Here is a 23,815-nt window from a genome sequence, read left to right as displayed (position 1 = left end):
ATGGACTGACATGAACGCAAGTATGGATTGTTTAGGTTTTCTGTATGTTCTTGTTTTGGTTGCTTAAAGCTAAACAAAACACAGAAAACTTAAAGTTATTTTCTTTACAAATTGAGAACTCACATGAATTTTTGTTTTGCTCCTTAGGTAACTCTTACATGAAATTGAACAGTGTCTTGATGTTAACTGGAACCAACTATAGAGCTTGGCTAGATTCTGTAGAGAACTATATGGGAATGCATGAGAATATAGACTATTGCTTTACTGAGGAAAAACCTGAAAAGTTGAATGAAAAGAGCACCAAGAAAGAAACTGACCTTTACAAGAAGTGGCACAGATCCAATAGAATGGCTAAGAACCTCATTCGTACCTCCATGTCTAAAACTGTCAGGAGAAGTATAGAGGAGCCTGAGCTAGCATCAGATTTTTTGGAACTCATAGGTGCTAAGTTTAAAGAAAGTGAAAAAGCAGAAGCAGCTGGGCTAACCAAGGAGTTTCATGATTTGAAGTACATGGGTCCAGGGGGAGTTAGAGAGAATATTATGAAGATGATCAATATAAATGGCAGACTCAGGGAACTCTTGATGGGGGTTAGGGATGAGCAGGTAGTGCATTATGCACTACATTCCTTGCCTAACAGTTTTAGTCATCTTAGGACCAGTTACAACTCTCAAAAGGGAAACTGGACTCTAGATGAACTTATATCCATCTGTGTGGATGAGGAATCTAGGATCAAGGAAGAAAAGGAACCTGCTACAACCATTAACCTCATTGAGAAGCCTAAAAGGAAAAAACCCCAGAATAAGCTCAAGCCTACCAAAGCCATAACTAAGAGTTCAACAACTGCAGTGGCCAAGGAAAACAGGCCATTCAGGTTCAAGTGCTACTTTTGCAAAAGAGTAGGACACATGAAAAAGGACTGCACTGGCTATAAGAACTGGTTAGCCAAAAAGGGTAAGATTTTTTCTAATACAGTTTTTTCCTTAGAAATTAATCTTATAAATTTTGAACCACAGTCTTGGTAGATAGATTCAGGCTCACCTATTCATATTACTAATTCCTTGCAGGGATCATAAGGAAGAGAGAATCCCAAAAAGTGATGAAGTGAACCTGTGTGTGGGCAATGGCATGAGAGTGGCAGTCAAGGCTATTGAAACCTTAAAGCTCGATTTAGGATTAGGAAAATTGTTAGTTCTGGACAATGTTTTTTATGTACCTTCCATGAGAAGGAATTTGGTTTCAGTTTCTCTTTTAGTAGAATCTGGTTGTAGACTTGTTATGGATAGTAATGAAATTCTTATTTCTGAAAATTCTGTTCAAATTGGTTCTGGTGTTATCTCGAATGATTATTTACAGTTAAATTGTTCAATGGCTCAACAAGAAATTTTACTTGTTGAAAATAACACAAACAGTACTAGCACTTTAACAGGTGTTAAAAGAACCAAACTAAATGAAAAGTCTGCATTTTTATGGCATAGAAGACTCGGCCATGTTTCAAAAGAGAGACTGAAAATTTTGGTGAAAAATAACATCCTAAATGAACTTGATTTTTCTGATCTAACAGACTGTGTGGAATGCTTTAAGGGAAAAATAACTAATACTAGAAAGAAGACTGCATATAGAAGCCAAAATTTATTAGAACTCATACACACTGATATATGTGGACCATTTAGGCATCAAACTATCTGTGGGAATGTGTATTTTATCACATTCATTGATGACTTTTCTAAATACAGTTATATTTATCTACTTTCAGAAAAGGTACAAGCATTGAAAGCCTTTCAAATCTTTAAATCTGAGGTAGAAAATCAACTAGAAAAGAAAATCAAAACAGTGAGGTCAAATAGAGGTGGTGAGTTCTATGGCAAGTACACTGAATCCGGCCAACAAAAGGGTCCATTTGCCTTGTTTTTGCAAGACAATGGAATTAAAGCTCAATATACAACACCCTATAACCCACAACAGAATGGTGTTACAGAAAGAAAGAATAGGACTCTTTTGAACATGGTTAGATGTATGATGTGTACAACTGGTTTGCCTAAATTTCTGTGGGGTGAGGCTTTAAAAACTGCAAATTATATTTGCAACAGGACACCTAGCAAAGCTATAGAAAAGACTGCTTTTGAGCTTTGGTGTGGCAGGAAACCCAGTCTTCATCACTGCCATGTTTGGGGATGTCAAGCAGAACCTAGGATTTATAATCCAAGCTTGGATAAACTTGACCCCAAAACTGTTAGTTGCTATTTTATAGGTTATCCAAATAAATCTAAAGGCTATAAATTATATTCTGCTCATCATTCACCTAGAATTTTTGAAACACATCAAGTAAAGTTTCTAAGTGAAAAAGTTCAAAAGGATGAAAAATCACAATTTTATTTCAAAACATATAAATGGGCTTTAAACTTTGCCTTTAACGTCATGTTAACTAGAATTCATAACTCTACGAATCAAACAAAGGAAATAAAAGAAAAAGGATGAAATACACCGTGGAAGATGAATGACAAAGCCTTGAGACGAGAACTCGAAGATCCTTGAAAGCAAGCAATCTTCTAGGAACGACCAAGGGTGGATGGTGGCTAGGATCTTGATGTATTGCATGACTTCTTCTCCTCCTTGGTTGAGACGCAGAGCTTCTGAAGACTAGATAATGGAGAGAATTTTTCTAATGTTTATTTTCTAATGGAGAGAGGTGTTGTGTGTGGTGTTTTCTGAATGAAGAGGTGTGTTGTGTTGTGGTGGTGTGATGCTCCTATTTATAGGAGGATGACAACTTAGTCTCCAAGTCTTCAAGATTGATCCACACAGCATTAGTCAATTATATAATGTCACGTCAGCTCTGCCATGTCACTCAACCAATGAGAATCCTCCAATTTAACACCTTGATTTAGAGAGATTATTTTTGAATTAATTACATGATTATTTTCTGATTTATCTCCTTAATTTTGGCCAAGAATGAATGTGGACATCAAGGAATGTGTCTGGACCTATTTTCAACCTTTCTGCTTGTTGCAATCCCTTGAAATTCTCCTTCCATATCTGTCAAAATCTCCCTTTGGCCATAATCATGCATTTAGGATTTAATTGAGATGTCATTATCCATATATTCTTGAAATTCTGTCAAAATCAGTTTGTGTCTAATAATGACCCAAAATCTGATTTTTAAACATATTTTCTTGCCAAAAATGACTCCCAATCCATATCACCTTTGTAGAGGACATCTTGACCTTGTTCTTGGGCTCTCCTAGTCCACCCAGGTATCCTATTGTCATCAAGATTCCTCATTTTTTGCCATTTCTCTTCCATTTATTCCAATGTACCTTGAAAATAAAAACTAAATTAAAATTTATTTATTTAAGGAATATCTAAGTAAAATATGAGGAAATAACTATTAAAACATCGCATTAAAATGCTCCTATCACCGATCGGTATCGGTATAGTTCGGTCGGTATCGGTTTCGGTTTCTCGGTCTTAGATTCCCAGCCCTAGTGGATTGTGTATATGCAAAGGAATAATAGCTATGCAATTGTCTTGATGTTTGTCTTTAAATGCTACAACAGTCTTCTGATGGTATTATAAACATTAATCCAATGATTTTGAAATTAGGGCAAGGGAGGAGTTGAATGTCAGAACAGGGCAAGATGATCATTGCTCGCGTAATTATTCTATCTGACTGTAGATTGGGTTTGTTATCAAGATCGGAGTTTCAATGTGATTCCAAGCGTCTAGATCCGGAATTTCCCTCACCAACACACTCCAATCTATGATATTCAATGACTTGTTAAGAGGCTTGGGTTTGTGTATTAGGATGAACAGAATATAGTAATTGGTGATGGTGGCAATGGGATTGGTGGTTGGGCGTGGAGAGAGAGCTCGGTGGATGAAAAGAAAAAGAAGATAGGCAGAAAGAAAAGAAAAAATGGAAGTGAAAGAATTAAAAAGAGAAAAGGAATGAAGAAAGAACACAGGGCTATAATGGATATTTCACCAATAACTTGGCATGCAGAGAGCTAAGTTGGCGTGGAAGGTATTGCCACATCAGCTAGTTAAAGGCACATTTTAACGAAGGGCTAACGAGGTGGACCTATTGGAGGAAAATTGAGAGAATAGAGAGTTTTTGGATGAAATTGAAATGTCAGGGACTGAAATGATGTTGGAGGCAAAATACATAGACTAAACAGATTTTATCCCAATTTTTTTTATATTGTGCCCAATCCTGAAATTCTTTCTATACATATAAACAACAATCAGAAAAATAAACTGGGAGTGCGAGATTCTATTCTCTATAGACTAGGTTAGTTGTATGTCCTAAAGGACGGCTCTTTCTGTTAGCCCCTCAAGGGTGTGTCGTTTCTGGTATTGCTTGCTGAATATTATAAAGAGAAAATTTCACAAATTGTCACTCAACTATGACTCATTCGACACTTTGGTCACTGAAGTTTCAAATATATCACTTGGGTCACTCAACTATTACATTGTTAATTTTTTTTATTAAAAAAAATTTATTTGCCAGAATATTAATGATATTTTCATCCAACCAATTATGAAAAATTAATAAATATGTATTAAAATGATTGGAAGAAGTGATTAAAGTGAGAAAAAATACTCCTTGGGTGACTAAAGTGATTGACAGTGTAATAGTTGAGTGACCATAGTGATATATTTGAAACTTGAGTGACCAAAGTGTCGAATGAGTAATAATTGAGTAACCATTTGTCGAATTCTCCCTATTATAAAATTGGATGACCTATTTCGATTAAAAAAAACAAACAAAAAAAATCTATACAGTTCTAATCATTAGCTAATACGTCAGAACAAAGGGAACTGATATGTTGAAATTCATTTTTTTCTCAATCCAATCTTGGAAAACGGCGACAGGGGAACCCAGCAATATCGTGTGCTGATCAAATTCTTGCAGGATGATAGTTCTGATTTCCAAGGACCAAAAAATCGAAAAAATCACCAAAATATCTGCGAAATTTTCATTTTTTTTAGGGTCCGAAATATCGGCCACCCAATTAAATTTCGGCGAGATTCTCGAAATATCGCGATATTTCCCTAAATCATCGATATTAACAACAATATCGCAAAATTTCAGACAGCATGGAGCCCACGTGAACGAAATTTCAGATAACTTGGGACCCACACACCCACTAAGATTTTGGGATTGTACATAAAAATACAACTCTCGCATGCAATCACCAAGATTCGAACCTTGGTTGCTAAAGAAGAATCAAAGCAGCTCAACCAATGCCGCTGCAATGCCATTCGATTATTTAGTGCGACACACACACACGATACCTAAACTAATATATATACATATTTGTTGTTTTGAATCAAACCCGAGGGCATACGCCAATATATACATATTTTTTAATTCTAAATCTGAAAATTAAGAGAAATATCTAGTCAATAGCCAATTTACAATAATTTTTTTTTCCAACAATTCTCAATCTAAAATAATCTTTATTACTTTAAAAACAAGAATATTTTCATCACACAATTCATTTTCGGCAGCTTCATGCTTCACACTAGATATATTTCTTATACTCTTATTTCAGTAATACAAAGTTAGGTATACTATTATTTAATATTACTGAGTAGTTGGTTTCTATACTCTATTTTGTTGATTTGAATTAATCATATCTACTTTTCCATCTAGTATAAAAAACTATTGAGAAATTAAGTTAAATTTTATGAAATGTCAGACGATTCAGCACATACTAATTTATCTTAAATTACTATAAATCAATATATTACAATGTTCATTCAACATTTTCTTTTAAAATATAGTAGATAATTGATTCAAAAACATTTCCAAAAGTCTTATTTAAAATTTCCGGATTTTTATCTAAATTTCCATTATTTTTCTCAAATATTTATCAATATCGATATTTCCGTCGAAATTTCCATTTTTTAGACAGTCAATATATCTTCAATATTCGATATTTTAGTCATTGCTGATTTCTGATTTTTGTTCTAGTTGAACCAAAGCAACAAGCTCAAGCTGGTACTGATCCACTGCAGTACAATACAGTCTCCACCACTTACAATCTTCCATCTTTGGGGTTTATACTAAACACAAGTAATCAAGCTGCTTTGAAGAACTCAGCCGAACTGTAGAGTTTGATACAAGTAATCAAACTACTTTAAATTACAAACTACATCGAAATGCATTTCATTGAGGAAATAATAAATCACAAAAGTTGATACAAAATGTCTTACTGGCACATCTTGATCTTTTGCATAGTATAGTAAAACAGTTTTCAATTTATGTAGCTTAGAGTGTAATTGGACCATGCATAAGCAACTCTATAATATATACACTGTATTGCAAAATTTTGACTATCCGCAACCTTTTTTTCATAATCCATTGACAACTAGACAATGCAACCAGGCATTTGTGCCAAACCACACGCCAAATAAATTATCAAAAACCAAAACAGAATCGAAGAATGCACTATTGAACCACAGACTAGACTGCAATAAGCCAACTTATGCAGATGCACTTTCTCGAGGAACGAATCAGGCATCCACCAATGCAAGAAAATATAATGATCAGAAGCAGCAATTTCCATAAACAAAAAACAATGCCATCAGAAACGAATTATGATGAGAGTATAAATTGCAATGCAAGCTGTTGCTGGGGTTGCAAGGATGACCAGGTTGACGCAAGGGTAGAGGGCGGTAAAGTTTGTTGGAGCTGCCTTAATAAATTAATCATTCGACTAGTTGTTTGCTCTGTGGCCAAGTCTTTACCCGCACATATAACCTACACCAAATTATCCTAAATGGGTGAGACGCAATATTTCGGAGGAATCACGTTAAATAATTGTGCAGCAATTTCATACACAATACCTCGGCAAAAACCGCAACTATTTTCGGAAGATACTGATTATTGGGGCCCAAAAGCTCTCTATCCGACCTGTACTCAATGTGATAGCTCTTGATTATATAACCCCTTTTGAAAAACTAAATAAGGAAAAACACCGAGTTAAAAGCCATGCAAACATTCAAGATTGAACTTTTTTACCTTTCAACCATTGAACATAGCTGGTCATGGACAACCTTGGCCTCAATCAAATCACCTTTTATAGGCAGACAACCTAACCAGGCAGGGACAAGCTGCCAAATAAAATCAGATATAAGAAACAACAAAAGGTGCAAACAGCACTACAAGCAAGCAAATAACGATAACAGGTGAGAACAGTATAATTATTATATAACATGATAGCACATGATCAGTACTTCTGGTACATTAGTTATTTTCAACAGCTTCATCACAGAATGAAATGCTCCAGAATAACAATTAAATGACTCGGTTAACTTTTAAGACACCAATCAATCAGAACATCGGGTAAAGTTGAACTAGCCAGAAAAATGCCAGCGGAGAGCCGACGGCGCACTAGAAAACCACCTTGGAGCTCATGAAAAGTGCCTCAAAGCTAGTGGATTGTGGTTGGTTATGGCTTTACGCTACTACCAGAAAGGAGAAGAGGGACTGAGGTCTTGTTTTGGTTTTTTAAATCCCAAAAGGGGGGACACCTCCAAGGAAAATAACCCAAAAGATGCGCCACTTTGTCAGAAAGGCTTCTGCTTTTGAGGACTATCAGTTTCCACAGGATCCTCATGCCAACCCTTCATCATACCTTGAGAATAGGTCCAAAATTAAATTGAATAGATGTATCTAGGGAAAATTCACTTTGAAGAAACAAGGGTGCGCTCATGATAAAGAAATTTGGAGTTCACACCCAAAACCAATTGACACCAATTGACAATGGATGGAGTGGCCCAAACCCTTATAAACTCATAGGCAAGGTCCCATTTTTCCCATATGGGATCTATAATCTCAACACGCCCCCGCACGTGTGGCGAATTTTCAAGCCATACACGTGGACAACATATATTGGGTGACGTGGAGCCCGTGTGGCTGTTAAGCATTCACACATGGGATAACCCGCTCTGATACCATGATAAAGTAATCTGGGGTTCACATCCAAAACCAATTTGCACCAATTGGCAATGGATGGAGTGGCCCAAACCCTTATAAACTCTAGGCAAGGTCCCATTTTTCCCATGTGGGATCTATAATCTCAACAGCTCATGACCGCATATACACTCATAAGAGAAGTCAAAACCCAAAAGAGATCGGAGGGTGTAAATATGAAGACAATCATAGAAAAAAAGAGAAATGAAAATACCCAATTATGCAGCAGAGATTTAAAAAAAAGTAAAGACGAGGCAATAGAATATCTTTCACCTGTGGTGCATCTATACTATCACGGTGGAACTGGCATATTTTCCCAAGAGCTGAAACAGCGTTGTCATATGCCATCATATTGTCAGAGTGTTGTGAATTGGGGTTCCTGATCACCATATCCAACCTAGAAAGAGCTTCTGCAGGGAGACAAAAATGAAATGTGAATTCCATCTACAAACATAGAAGCAATCAACTTCAAGTAAGAAAAGAAACCAAGCAAGAGGAAAGCAACCTACCACCAACAAGAGGTTTGAACACAGATCCACCATACTCCGCACAAAGACCAACCCCATAAACAGCAGCCTGAAATGGTTAATTGTTAGTATGTTAATTGTCATAGTGAGAAGTAGGCATGCACTAAGTGCAGTTAAAAGGAACCCAAACCTGACGAACATCTGAACTTTCATCATTGCAGGCTTCCAGTAGGAAAGGAACGTAAGTATCATAATATCTGTTTCACCGAAAAGCATATGATTTCATAAGAAAAATCATACATCACTATTCCAATAAGTGCGGAAAATAAGATAACAAAAGGAAATGCTTACTTAAGAGCAGCTTCACGGCAATGCTCTGCAATATCATCAAATATGCAAATGGCAATTCTCCTCTCTTCTGCAGTTTTATCCTTACCCTGATTGGTCAATAACCTTAATCAGAAAACATGTTTCAAGAGTTTCTTAATTTCAAAGCATACATTAAAAAATGAAAGGTAACAGTGCTAAGCGCAGGAGGTTACTTGATTACAATTTATATCAAAGATTATTGCTTCATTTCATCATAGATATCCAAGTATTTCCTTGAACAACGGGTCAGGAAAAACTTACCAACATAGGTGTTATGTAAGAGGAAAGCTCGTCAAAGAAAGGCAAGAAAGATGCCTTGAATGTCTTAATCAAAGTTCCCAAGCAATCACCAACCTGAATGAAGGAAAAAAACGGAAGACTCAATGAAAATCTATTCTTCAAATAAAAACCACTTTACAATTCCATAAAATATTCCAAAATCTGAAAACATACCAGGTCAAAAAGCTCTTCTTCTTGTTCATTTTCCTCCTTCAGAAGTTCCCCTTCTTCTGCATCAAAGTCCTCTGCCTTGGCCCTTTCTGCTCGCTCTTGTTTTCTGGATGAGCTTGCTGTAACCACCTGTTTGATCTCATCCACGATGCATCTAACTTGGTTTTCATCAAGAAGTGGCCCAGAACTCTGAAGAAGTAAGTGCTACATTAAAATAGATCCTTCTATAACAAATAACAGAGGCACGCAGTACCGTAGCTCAACTCCAGATAAATTAAAAAATGAAAACAAGACTAAATGAAATTGCGGTTAGATGATTGGAAATAAAGAAAGAGGAAATTAAATTATCCTAAATTCTAGCCAAAAAATGAAAACATAGTACAAGACAGAATTTGAACTGATAAGCAGAATATGTTGACATACTTCTTGTTTTTATGAGTAAATTGATAAACATAGGACAAGCATAAAAACTAGGAATGGAAAGTAGGACTTGGGGATTTAATGCAGTAAGATAGAGAACCACAAGAAGCATTCATTGAATTTCATTTGCTTAAAAGCAGATGAGAAAGCTTAAGAGTTCAATTACACATGGAACACATTAAATAGATCCTACAAACCTGCACACATTCGTTCAATGCATCTAGAATGCTGGCACAAATTTCTACCTCAGGTTCCTGCACACCACATACAGTTCAAGGCAATTCAAAACAGAAGATCGCTCGTATTGGAAATATACAAACAAACAGCAAAAGACATTCAAGAAATGAACCAAGGGGACCAAGACCTTGTGTAATGCTTCAACCAGTGCTGGTATTATGTAATCAGATAACTGCTTTACGTAGGACTCATTATGACCTTGAGATTGTCCCTTCTCTACTGCTAATTTGGCTGAGCGTAGGAGCTCCGGCATCGCTAAGGATTGTAGATAGTTGAAGTGTCAGTTCCAGTAGACTCCAAACGAAGCTTATGCAAATTAAAACTAGTAATAAGAACAGCTCTGGCTAATACCTGAAACAGCTGCCTTTCTAACTTCTTCATGGAAATAAAATTTGAGAAGAGGAACCAATGTTGGAGCAACCTACATGAACTTACACACAATCAGTATAAACTTACAGAACTTGATGAAAATATGGAAAACAAAAACGTGAAAGAGATGTCCATCGTCAACCTGATCAATCCATGGGAAAAATCCTTCCTTTAACTCATCAGCATAGCAACATAGCATGTTACAGGCTGTAGCTTTTTCCTCCAGAACACTAGTCTTAATCCCTATCCTTTTATCCCCAACAGTAATCATTTCAATGCTGCAGTAAGAACACAAAACATGTCCACAAATGAAGGCACATAATTTTTTTTTTCCTTTGAAAAAAAAAAAGAAAAAAAGAAGAAGGCATATCTTTTACTTGACTATTATTCAGGCAGAGGTATAAAATCTAAAAACTGCTGGTCCTTTTTTTTTTTTTTTGAAATAAAGAACAGTAAACAAGAATGAACGATACATCACAACTCTACCTCAAAAAGAAAATATGATATTTCCAAAGGTAGGTTCAAAGGCATCATATTTTTTTAGAAGTTTGTGGCCTTTAGATTTTATAACATTGAATGGTAAGGATTAAATGTTATACAACTTTTTTTTGTTGAGAAAATATATAACTATGTTTGCTTAAAAGTTAAAGACTGAAAATTAAAAATAATAAGAAAACCACTTTCTCTCTCCTAAAAAGAACAAGCATTTTAAAGTTTATCTACTCCTCTTCTTTGTTCTTGGCTCTCTTCATCTCTAGCACAAAAGCAGACTGGTTATGAAGATTGCCTCCACCTCTTCTTTATTTCCCCTCTTAAAATAGAAAAATTATGTACATGAATATCATTTGCACCAAGGTCACAACCCGAATTCCCAAGATATGAAGGTTTTGGTAAAAAAAAATAAAAAATTATAAAATGTAGAAGATAAAATATAAACAAAACTCAAACACCCATATAATGGTTTTGGATTTACATTGTCAATGGCTTATTGGTGAAAGTGCTCTTCTTCAATGGAGCATGAAACACGAAATTAGCAAATTGTTAACCAGAAACCCATATTTGTTAGTAACAAATCTCATACCCTGTCACTTTCTCTTATGCAATTTTGCTATATTTTTCTGATGTTCAAGAAGAAGAGGAGCTATCAACAGTAGGAGGTTTAGAGAAAGGAGAGAGAAAACTGTTATTTAAAATTTGTAATTTTGTTTAATGAATATTTAAAAAAATAATATTAGTTTTGTATCTTTTAATCTCCGCCATCAAATGTTATCAAATCTAAGGCCCACAAACTTCTGTCAAAAATTGTGTAAAAAATATGATGCCATTGAACCTGACCCTATTTCCAATACAGAATGCATATGCATGAGTTGAAAGAAGAAACTTTAACCAACCTATCATCATCTTCATCAATTTCTGCATCTGAATCTGCAGAAGTAATTGTTACATCAGGCTTAAGCTGAGCAGACTGAAGCAAAGAAGGCATGACAACATTCATGTACGGGAGAAAATCCTGCCCAAGGCATTTGCAAAGTCTAGCCCATGCCTGCAACATAATTAAGCACTTCTTAATACCAAACAACCAGAATGAAACTTTATTAAATATATGCAGAAGTTTTTAATAAATTGCATGTTATTTTTTAAAGTGCAAGAACGTACTTGTAACATATAACTTGTTGTGGGGTCATCGGCCTCCATTTCAGATCCTTGCAATGACATCAAGACTTCCATAACCTTGCAAAACAATAGCGTCACTATTAATGGATCTCACGAGATCAATAACCTGGAATAGACAAGAATGGTAAAACAATTTGAAAGTTGAAAACAGAGAAGTCATAAATGCTTTAAGCCTCGAACAGAACAAAAGCCAAAAATTTCTACTGCAGTCAGCACCCAGAATAATAACAAAACGAGGTAAAATCAGAATCTGTAAATTTTATTTATAATCACCTGCTTTGCGTCATCCCTGAACTTATCCTTCCCGACAGCCATTCCAACCAAACTAATACACTCCATTGATTTTGCACGTAGCATACGATTAGCTTTGTCATTTGCATTAACCAAAATAGCTTTCAAGTAAGGCATTACAGCATCATAATACTTCTGGAATTGCTCCTGTTAATAAAATACAAGCATGAAACATCAAAATCCAATAAATACATTCTAAAATAAACTGAAAAAATAAAAAATTACTTTGAGGTATATAAAAGTAGCCCCTGCTCCGCATATCCTAACTCTAACCCCTAACAAACGTTATTATGAACATGAACTATAAGTTTTAAAATATAAATACCTGTGACGAATCAGCAACTGATGCTAAAGCTGTTAAAGCCCCCTCCTGGACCATCTGCTTTCCATTCTGGGAGGCGAAATTCAAAACATATAAATCCATAAAGAAGTATATGGCCTTTGTACTAACTACTAAGAAAAGAAATCTCAGAGTCTCACACTAGAAGAACTTTAAACATTCATCACTGGCATAAGGGAAGGACTCTTTCAATTTCAACTCAGGATGCGAAGGGCTAGGTGTAGCTGAGAATTGGAATTTTTAAGAAAAAGAAAGTAGCATGCACTTTTTCTAACAAGATAAGTTCTCATTATTTCCCATTTCAATTTTCTCTGTCTCAAGACAGTATTTCCCCCAATAGATAGTTCAATTCTGTCATTATGACTATGCAAAAGCCAAAAGCAAACTGATAAATCCTTTTTCCCTTGCACCTCTAATAACTACCAGTAAGAGTAGCATTCTCCTATCTTACATTTTTTTTCCCTTGCACATTACCCTCCATCCTTTCCTATGCTCTTTTCAACATATCAGGTTCTCATTTTGTATTCCCTCCGCAACTACCTACACTCATGAGCAACCATTTATTGGCTAAGCTCATGTTGTAGTCAGCTTATAAAAATTCTATCTTCTGTAAAAGGGCCATGCATCCAAATATTAATTAAACTAATTATCCAATACAAGAAATATCTTCTGCATAGCTACTTCTACAAAAATGAAGTGGTTTCACCAATCAAATTCTTGAATGATAAACCTTTATCTTGAAGCCTTGAGAAATTTTGAACTGCTAAACTTATATTTACACATACGCCACCAAAAAAAAAAACAAACAAACAAATGCCTCTGTATGAAAATGCCTTCTTGTGTAGGACAATTATTTACCTGTAGAAGTACAAGAAGCTTGCTAACAATTCCATCCAGGTATGGTACCAAAATATCTGGGGTGCAGTTTTCACTGAAATTGAGTACTGCTGAAGCAGCATGGGCCTGTAACATACAGAAGGATGAAACAATAAACCATATCAATGAGTTCATTGGAAACTTCTAGAAGATAAAATTATATGTAAATGATCTGCATGCAAGAATTTTGAATGTCATGCATGTCTGGCCAGTGGCCAATGTCAGAACTGATATGGGGAAAGGATAAAATGTCTTGTATATAAATACAGGGTTTGCACAGGTTTCATTACATAAAAGATTTTATCTCTAATATGCACAATAAGAAGACAAATCAACAAGTTTTCTGGAATCTGTATCATTTTCTAATTCAGGCTCACTAAAAGTTTAATCTGAAGTCGAAATATCTTCCAGTTCCAAAATTAATACATACCAGGGCAGGGGACGGGGGTGAGACAGTGTTGTGTTGGATAGGCATTATATTATTTTTATTAGCATAAATGGTTCATATTTAAACCCTCATAAATATCCAAATTTCTAATTGCTAACATTCACACCTTCACAAGTTAAAGTAGTCGGAAACACAAAAGTGGGTTTAATTTTATGAATATCATATTCAGGTACACCCAATCATTTTATACAACCACATTATGTAAACAATTCCATGACATTACAGGGCAAGATTTATCATACTGTATGCAAGTATTTCTGCAGATGGATGTCAATGATATTTGAATGATTAATTGTTGTGAAAATGAAAGCCAAATATTACCAGCTTTATTCCTAAAGAGGAGGTGTTGAGTTAATGAACATATACCTATATTGAGTATAAAGCAGAGTTGCAAACCTGTACTCGTGGATTTTGGAAGTCATCCATTGCTCCAGCTAATGCAGGCAGCACTCGCTGGTGATACTTTTCTTGTAAGTTTGGGCCTAAATCCGTTGACAATTGCCCAACTGCATTAATTGCTGCCCACCTCACACGTGGGTGAGGATCTTGGAACGAATTCAATACCATTGATACCACCTGTTCGAGGTTTTGTACCATTACCTGCATCAATGAAGATATGTTAGAGAAGCAACTAGGAAGGGTATACAGCCTAGCGGATGGATAACTAATGTGAGAGGTAATGTTGTCATAAGACTCTATGAAAAGCAAAAACATCTATGATGATGACAAACCATTCTGATAAAAACAACAATACCAAGTAAGTCGATGGCTCAAACTAAGTATCATTGTCCAGAAAGATGAGTTTGACAATGTGGTATAGACAGTAACAAATTAAACAATAGGTGTCTTAATAAAGCACAAGCATTGGCAAGTGAAGTTATACCTTAGAGCACCCCTCGGCAATCTGGGCAAGGGCAATGTGCACGGCGTGGTGCTTTTGCCATTCAGGAGCAACCAAGTAAGACGGAAAAAGCTCGGAAGCAACAGGGACAATGGTATTGCCGCCCAATGAAATTGAAAGTCTGTCCAAACACTCCTGTCCAAAGCCGTAATTGCTAGTCTCACCAGCATCCTCATTCTCAGTATCTGCAGTGTGCCAGACGGGGTCGTCCTCAAGGTCCAACAACATGTTCATAAGTATGGCAAACAACCTATGAATAAACTGAGGCAACTTCCTCATCATCCCGGGGGCTCTCTCCCTGGCCTCAGCCAGAGTGATGACAAACTCAATGGCCAAATGCCTTGTACCTTCCTCAAGGGACGCAGCCTCCGCAATTTGAAGCATAGAGCCAACCACATCCACCAATTGCCTCCGCAGGAACCTCGGCTCGGTCCCGGCCAACTCGATCAGCAACTCCAGCGCCTCCTGCGCCGTGGCCTCCTGACCGCCGTTCAAGGCCTCCGTCAAAGTCTGCATCATCAAGGGCAACAGGTCCTGGAACCTGTCCCTGTCGGAGGCGCTGGTCAGGCACTGGATGAAATTGACAGAGGCGCCGAGTGCTGCAATTCTGACGTCGGCGCTCTTGCCGGCGGCGTTGGAAAGGCACTGGTAGAAGACTGAGTGGAGCGTAGTCAACTGCGGGACTAGGGTTTCGCCGATGTAATGCGCCAACTGCGCAAAAATCAAAAGCGCAGACTCCTGGAGCTTGGAATTATCGGAGGTGACGCAGTGGAACATGAACGGCAATAGCTCCGGCCATTGGTTATCGGGTAAAATGGCAGAAGCGAGCTCCGAAACGGTGTCGCAGAGCTTCTTGGCCATGGATTTGGTGGATTCTGATTGGAGGCAAGTGAGGAGCGTGGACTTGAGGGTCGACTGAGTGGAGGGGCTGAGGCGGGGCCACAGGAACGAGTCGTCGCGAGTAAGCTGCCGCCGGAGGAGGATGACGGACATGGTGCGGGCCTCGGGTCGGGTCGACGCCTGTAACACATGGACCAGCTTCAGTAAGAGGGCGTCCGCGTGGGCCTGCTTGCAGAGGTTGAAGAGGGCCTCGGCCTGCGACCGTTGCTCGTTGCTGGAGGACATGAGATGAGAGATTAGGGTTTCGAACTGACTCGGGTCCGGGCCAAGAATTATGGCCAGCTGCTGCTGCTGCTGACTTGGATCGGCGGCCATCGGAGCGACTTTAATTTGCTCGGAGGGAAAGGGAAGGAGGCAAGAGTTTAGGGAAGAGGGGGGAGAGAGAGGGTTTTGCTTTTTAAATACGACACACTTCTGGTCTCTCTCTCTCTCACCCTTCTTTTTTCTTTTTTCTTTTTTCTTTTTTCTTTTTTCTTTTTTCTTTTTCTTCGTTCTTGTTTATTTCCCCCTTCAAATTATCGCCACCTTCCAAATTCAAAACAGCAAGTCCATCGACAACCATATTAGATTTTGTCTTGGACACGTTTTGCTTGACATCCAAATTCCTTAAATAAGAGTTTTACATCAAATTCACCGCAAGAGAAAAATCGGATTCTACGTTAACATGATTAAAATTAAATCAGGAGACCATCTCTAAACCCAAATACAACACCTAGATATATGCTATTAAAATTTTTCAAAATAATAAATCCATCAACAACCATATTATATTTTGTTTTAGACGCATTTTGTTCAACTCGTAGGTTTACTTTTAGACCCCGTATAAGCCACCAAAATATTTGTCTTACAAGGTCAGTCTCAGACCAAAACACGTGCTTTTATGCCCCTCACATTTTTCCCTTAATCTGATTTTGCCCTTCCATCCTCTCAACGGAGAACGTGACTAATTTCGATCTAAATTCATCATCTCTGTTCCCAATTGAATTTCAAAGTTAGGAGAAATGATGGCCTTGTTCTCTGCATTTTCCTCTTTTCAATTTTGCCTTAGCTGAGCTTCGGTTTTCTTCTTCGATGAGTTTGCATATTGTTGTTCATCTCTAAGATTGTTCATTCCTCTGAATTTGAGGCTTGCAATTACTGATTGAGGGTTTCAAAGTTGCTTATATCTCTTATCTCCATCTTCGATTTGCGATTTTGCTTCTACAATTATTATCAAACTTTTGTGATTGTTAATCTGAGTGATCAATGTTTCAAAACTGAATAGCATGTTTTTCAAAATTACAATTCAATTCAAATTTAAGTTCTACATTTCTTTGTAATTTCATTTTGGTTATGTTGCTTTGTTGGATATTCCTATTCCAATTTTGATAATCGAAATAGTGGATTGTGTTTTGTGGACAATCGACATATTGTTGGAAAAGCTACTAATATACTTGTGAATTGTTACAAACACATTTAGGAAAGATATTGTCAAACAAAACCTAATGTACGTGGATTGTTTGTGGGCTACGTACTTCATGTAGTTTTCCTTTTGCGCTTCCATATAAACCAAAGCTAGAAGTTGATTATGTAGTTGATAGAGTGGTAAGTCTGTGGTGCAACACACACCGCTGCCTTTTTAGTTTTCATTTAGGAGGGATGAAATTGCCACCTCACCCGCCCCCTTTTTTTTTTAAACTACACCTTTATCCATGAATAATTTTTCAACTTTCATGGACGGGTGTGTGGTTTGTAAAAAAGCATCTTCATTGAAATGCTAATTTTTGTCAACCTGCGAAATTATTTTTTACTAAAGCAATAGGTGTTACTCCCTGTATTAGATTTATCTGTTTACTGGTCATTTAGACGATAAGCAATTAAAATCTTCACTTGTTACCTTCATTTTGAACTTTTAGGAGCTCCAAGTTTGACTTTTTCTTTAGTCCACTTTTTAAAAAACTTCCTTTATGAAAGATGTAGAGCATGTTAAACTAAGTTTGTAGACATGTTGTAGAATGCAACAAATGGAGTTCGCATGAAAGAGTTATGATCAAAAAGCTGAAAGTTACAAGTTTAGGAAACCAACTATAAATAGCAATTTTTCACCTTCCACTTCAGGAAAGTTCCCATTTTCGTCGAAACCCTAAAACCCAAATTCTCTCAAGACTAATCCAAATACCGACCTAACCCAAAACTAAGATCCGACACTATCTTCTTCTTTTGGTGACCCCATACCGTTGGACCGATCGTGTTCGACGCACCTCTTTACGTCGACCAAACCCATACCCTTCACTTGCCTCAATTTGTGTTGTGGAAAGATAATCGAAAGGAATTGTAGCTGCAATACAGTTTTGGACGACCGACAGAAAGTTGCAGCTCCGGCCACCAATTGGAACAAAACGTAACCTATGAAATTTGAGCTCATTCTGATATGATTTTGAGCTTTCAATGAACTTTTGTTTTTAGGGTTTTGGATTTTATTATTGTCAATTTATTTTCAATTCTCAAAAACAATTATTCATAATATCAATTTACTTAAGACAGTGTGTAGATCAAGCGAGGAGGAATTCGTTGGACGGTTGTCATAGCCATAATTCAGTGAGTGGACATTTGTTTATTAAATTAAATATGCATGCTGTATTATATTTTTGAATATTAAATTCTCGTATTGATTTAAATTGATAATAGTTGAGATTTGTTTTACGATTTACTTATGATTTATTGACATTGAGTTCATATTGAGTTATGGAGTATTCTCAGAGTTTTTGCTGATACTTGAATTATTAGATTATTGAGAATTTCTTTTCAAAAAGTGGAGATTTAGATATATGAGTTTGGATAATTTATCAAGATTTCATGAATTTTGTTTGCGGTGATCATTGATGATTTATGAAGTTATTAATGAGTTTCCTTTCTGAAAGCTTTTATTAATTACATAGTTATTTTGAATTACGAGCTACTAAGAGCATCTCCAACAGCTTCCCTATAATTTCTCTATTATAGGGAAGCAAAAATTAAAAGCTCCAAAAAGATTTCTGCTTTAACTCCAACAGATTCTCTATTTTAGAGATTCCATAATTATTCCCTAAATCCTTTCCTAAAATTTTACAGATTGCTGTAAATATAGGGAATTTTGTTTTCTCTCTCATCACTATATCTATTTTAGGGATAATTATAGAGAATCTGTTGGAGCAAAATAGCCAAATTTTTCCCTAAAATGGAGAAAAATTAAGATATATGGAAACTGTTGGAGTTGCTCTAAGAGTTTCTTTCGTAAAGATGATGATGACTTAAAAATTATGAGGAATTAATGAGTTCATAGTTATGTAATTGAAGAGGTAAATTATGAAAGATGATGATGTTAGCACATGCATGCATTACTTGGTCGGCACTACCCTCTAGACGATATATTGGTCAACAATACCCTCAAGAATATATATCCAGTTGGCAGTACCCTTTGATGCGTCATCTGGTCGTCAGTACCCTCCAAATGGCATGAGATGGTCAGTCGGCAGTTGCACTTCCGCATATACTATCAGAGACAATTGGATTTCGTTTCCTTGATAGCGTTGACCACGGTTGACCTGCATTGACTATTTCATCCTTCTGTCATAATACTCCAATTTCCTTCATTTTTGCACAATTTTACCTCGTTTCTGCAATTTTTCTTATTTACTACAAAATAAATAAAAATTGATTAATCACATATTGATTAACTTGAGTATTAGCTTATTTTTAGTGTTTAAGATACAACTGCGTGCATAGAAATGTGTGTAATCAGTAGTACCCTCAAGCCATCGCCTCTTCGTATTTCAATCGACAGTATCCTCTGATGCGTCACATGGTCGACAGTACTCTCTAGATGGCATAAGATGACTAGTCGGCGGTACCCTCTAGTCATCGCACATTTTATCATGTGAGAATTTGGAATGATTTTGAGTTATCAAGTATTTTTTGAGTTCATTCATAGTACGTTTTGAGAAATCTTTATTAGAGGATTTGAAATGGACTTTGAGTTGATAACAACAGTATCTTTTGAGATTTTAGTTCCAAAGAATGATTAAAAGTATTTTCACAAAACTTACTGCATGACTGCATCTTTGGTTTTTATTGATAGTGAAATTTGGGAAAGAATTAAATTTTATTTTATTTCGATAAAATTATTTATTTTTCGTCCACTCACTCTAATAATTTTCCTAAATGTTTTTCCCGTGGGTTTTTCAGTTTTTCGTTGCTCAGATTGTAAATTAGTTGAGGTCGAGCGTGCGTAGGAGTCAAGGCATAGTGTCCACCACTTTCGACTTGGTTGTAGATTAAATGGTTAACATACTCGTACTTTATTTAGTTCATTATCTAGATTGCTCTGATGACCAGCTTTCAGTTGTATTTGTATAAAGATTGAAATTTGAGATTGTGTTTAAGTTTTCTGGTATTTAACTTGGTGGAAATTGAACCTTGGAGGAGAGCATGTAGGGTTATTGGAGTCAAGTTTTGGTTGGCAATTGTAGAAGTGTTAAATTGTTCAAGGTTTCGGTAGTCCACTTTTAGGGTAAATTCTGCTAAATTTTTGGGAAAATTTCCTCTAAAGTGGACCTTGCATGACCACTTCGGATTTCATAGTGAAATCCGGGGCAAGTCTTGTCAATAGATATGGCAATAGCTTTCTATAACTATTCTAGTAGCCTTTGATAACTTTGGTAGTAGCTTTCTGTACCTGTGTCAATACGCAATAGTTTTTCAAGTTGTTCCCAGTGTTTTTAACTTTTGATTTTTATTTCTGATTATCTAGCTAGTCGTTAGCCAAATAGCTACCCTCAAGTATAAGGGGTATAAATAATAGTATAAAGATTTAAGAAATGTTCTCTAACCCACGAGGATTTGATTCCTTTCACTAGCTAGGGTGTTAACCTAAGGAGAGCTAGAATATGCAAATGTACAATCACAAACCTAAATTCACAAGGAAATCTAGGCTCATGGTGAGTATGTCCATTGTGATGGTAGTGAAATTGTTTGTTGGATAGTGTGATGCCCCGAAAATTCATATTTATTTTTCGAGAATTTTCCAGAATTTAAATTGTGGGTATCGGACGGTTTCATGGCTCGTGGATGGAGCGAAAGTGTTTCGGGCGAATAATTATTCAAGAAGCGTCGTTTTAGGGGGGGCGCAAGGTTGACTTTTTATTCTTTGGGATTCTCCAGAAACTTCCTTCACGAAAGTTGTAAAGCGCGTCGATACGAGTTCGTGGATATGTGGAACGTAGAAATCGGAGTTTGTATGAGGAGGTTATGACCATTGGAAGAAGTTTTCATTTTGGTATAAATAGAAGTTTCCCGAGTGGGAAACTTACTATTTTCATTTGGTTTCCTTTTCCGGAAACTCTCTTTCTCTCTCTTCTCTCTCTCGACTCCTTCAGTGTCGAAATATTTCGACTGACCCGACCCGGATTTTTCGGCGGTTTCCGGCGGTCTCCGGCAGTGAAAGTTTCCAGATTAGATCACCTCCTTCGTCTGGTCGTCCCTGTGGTGTCCTCTAGTGGCGATTCGCGGCGGTGATGGCGCTAGAAGGCTGCGGAGTCTGGTGTATTCGGACCTGGTCGAAAAACGCAGCTCCGGCGACTTCGTGGCTTCATGCTTCCTTGGTTGAGTTCAGAGAAGGCTCCCTGATCGATCTGTGATGGTTGTTTGGATCAATTTACGTGGAACTTGGTTCAACTCGGGTTGAACAGTAATCCACGGCTTGCGAGGTAGTTTTCGACCATTTATGCTTATTTTCTGACTTTGAGCTAGTTATGAAAGTTCACAAGCATGCTTAGATGAACAACTTTGATGTTGGGAGTTTTGTGAAATATTGAGTTTTGGCCGGCGGCGTTCTGGTGGTTTTCTGGCCATGTAGGGAACTATTTTTTGATAGGAGCATTTTAAGGCGACGTTTTAACTGCTATTTCCCTACATTTCCTGTGTTATTTCCTTGAAAAATCCCTGTCTGGGAAAGTTTCCATTCTTTGATTAGGAAAGTTCCTTATTGTAGAAAGTTTCAATTTTTGTAATTTCTAATTCTCATTTCTGGCAAGTTTCCATTTTTAATTTAGGAAAGTTTCCATTTTTCAATTTTAGAAAGTTTCTATTTTTTGAATTAGGAAAGTTTCTATTTTTCATAATAATTTCTATTTTCAGGACCTCGGAGCTAAAAAGTGGAAATGAACTCACGGATGGAAAGAGGAGCTTGTGAACGTTAAGGGGAGCTACAAAGGGCCACACAATTGGGCAGAAATGAAGAAATAAGCTTTCCTGTTCCAACTAGGAAACCCTGCGAAAAGGAGGAGAGCTTACCAAGCAAGTTTCCAACACAACCATGAAAAAGAAATGGAAAAATGAAGTGTCATGACGTTGGAGATGACAAGGCTTAAAGTTGAAGCAACAAGGCCCAAGAACTCTATGAATTTGACTTGGATTTTTGGCAAAATGGATCAAGGCCCATAAAAACCCATGAAATTAGGGTTTGTGACGCATGGATGAAACCCTAGGGATGTTTTGCCGTGAAAATCAAAGGGAAGAGAAAAGTTGGCATGAAAATCAAGAAGAAAATAAAAGATTACGCCAAGAGATTTTCTAGGGTGGAGTTTAAGGAAAGAAAAAGTGTGGACATCAAGAAAAGGCTCATATTGTGTCTAGGTTCATTCCTATATTCCCTAAAGGTATTTTGGCCGAAATAAGAGAAGAAAATCATAATATATCCATGTAATTTCGGGAAGAATATATTAGGGAATCATCTTGGAGTTTTGTGATTGGTTGGATGACACACTAGGGCTTACTTGGCAATTTTTCATTGGTGGAAGCTATGTGGAATTATTAAATTAATTCCTTGGCAAAATAAACAGAAAAATCACGGCTTGGAGACCAAGTTTGGCCGTCCCCTATATATACTATTCATCCCTAGACGTCTCACACATCCCCTAATTCAGAAATTACTTCATACGCGAAAGCTCTCTCCATTCTCTAGTTTATCTTCTGCGTTTTCAAGCAAGGGAGGAAGAAGCAAGAAGAAGCCGTGAGCACCTCTCCCATTCCACCTTGAAGCCGTGAAGTTTGAAGCTTGCTTTCGAGTTTCATTAGTTCATCATTCGAGTTCTTCTTCACCATCTCCATTCACAGTGTAATTCAACATTCTTTCTTGTAATCACTTTTGATTCCCCTTGTTTGATTTCGTTAGAATTTGTTCTAGTTAACATTGATGTTTGAACAAAGTTTAAATCTAAAATTTTATGATTGAATAAGTATTTTGATTCTTATGTTGTGATTCCAACGTTGCTTTTGTGTGATTGTTCAATTGGATTTGCTTAATTGATATCTCTTGTATGTTTATTCTAATTGGTTCGAAACTTTTAGGGTTTATGTATGAGTGGTGCTAGATTTAAGAACATAATTCAACTTATTGTTTTGTGAACTTGAATCGAAAGTAGTAAAGGTTTTAGACAAAAATCGAATTCAATTGAAAAGGATTGCAATTAGGTGGACTTTTTCATACTAAGTTGCGCACTTGAGTTGATAGCCTTTCTTTATGTTTCATGCGTTAATCATGTTATGATTGTCTAGCTTTCTAGAGCTTGAATGCATGTTTGATAGGATTAGTCTTTGTGCTTTCACTTAGATTAATTAGCATTGAAAAGTAAAATATGGGAAATCGTTTGCTTTCTAACGTTTCACATGATCAACTCCTTTCTCATGACTTGGAAGAACAATGTAGGGTTGAGTCGAATTCAATTATAAACTTTTTTTTATCTTTGTTTCTTATGTTTCATTCTTGTATTTGTGTTTTTATTTATACTTAGTTTTTATTCTTTCTTTTAATTTTCGAAAACGAAAACCTAAAACCCCCTAATTTCGTAAATGATGTTTATATGTGTAAATATTATACTTTGTTTTTATTTTAATTGTTTAATTGTCTTACAATGACAGGTGTACCATCAATCCCCGGAATAGAACGATCCCTACTTGCTTATACTACTAATGATATTTATAGGGTTAAATTATATGCTTGCTCAAAGCGTATCAATTTTGGTATTATATATGTTTTACTCGTTGATACGAGCGTTTCGATATACAACATGCA

The 23,815-nt window shown here is 36.6% G+C and overlaps 1 protein-coding gene across 2 annotated transcripts; it reads right to left on the bottom strand.

Moving 5' to 3' along the window:
* Positions 1-6,145: 6,145 nt before the first annotated feature.
* On the bottom strand, positions 6,146-16,147 carry LOC112192352 (importin-5). Of its 2 annotated transcripts, none has more exons than XM_040516359.1 (20): positions 14,809-16,147; positions 14,322-14,525; positions 13,460-13,564; positions 12,587-12,652; positions 12,244-12,408; positions 11,953-12,027; positions 11,688-11,839; positions 10,439-10,574; positions 10,279-10,348; positions 10,055-10,182; positions 9,888-9,944; positions 9,274-9,474; positions 9,082-9,174; positions 8,803-8,888; positions 8,642-8,708; positions 8,494-8,560; positions 8,258-8,394; positions 7,031-7,122; positions 6,856-6,922; positions 6,146-6,769 (listed from the first exon to the last, which is right to left on the bottom strand). In XM_040516359.1, the coding sequence occupies exons 1-20, from the start codon at positions 16,039-16,041 to the stop codon at positions 6,605-6,607; spliced, it is 3,366 nt and encodes a 1,121-aa protein (XP_040372293.1). In that variant the 5' UTR covers positions 16,042-16,147; the 3' UTR covers positions 6,146-6,604. The 2 variants fall into 2 exon arrangements, with proteins under 2 accessions (XP_040372293.1, XP_024187802.1); XM_024332034.2 differs by having other exon boundaries at positions 9,274-9,459; positions 14,809-16,146.
* Between the last annotated feature and the right edge of the window lie 7,668 nt (positions 16,148-23,815).

The sequence above is a fragment of the Rosa chinensis genome, chromosome 3, assembly GCF_002994745.2.
Source record: "Rosa chinensis cultivar Old Blush chromosome 3, RchiOBHm-V2, whole genome shotgun sequence".
Taxonomy (NCBI): domain Eukaryota; kingdom Viridiplantae; phylum Streptophyta; class Magnoliopsida; order Rosales; family Rosaceae; genus Rosa; species Rosa chinensis.
Note: the sequence above shows the minus strand (reverse complement) of the source record. Positions and strands in the feature narration are given on the sequence as shown.

Coding starts and splice junctions, on each gene's coding strand:
- LOC112192352 (XM_040516359.1), bottom strand. CDS start 16,041: ATGGCCGCCGATCCAAGTCAGCAGCAGCAGCAGCTGGCCATAATTCTT. Junction 13,565..14,321: donor TCCAAAATCCACGAGTACAG/GTTTGCAACTCT, acceptor TGTATGTTACAG/GCCCATGCTGCTTCAGCAGT. Junction 6,770..6,855: donor TAGTTGCGGTTTTTGCCGAG/GTATTGTGTATG, acceptor AATTTGGTGTAG/GTTATATGTGCGGGTAAAGA.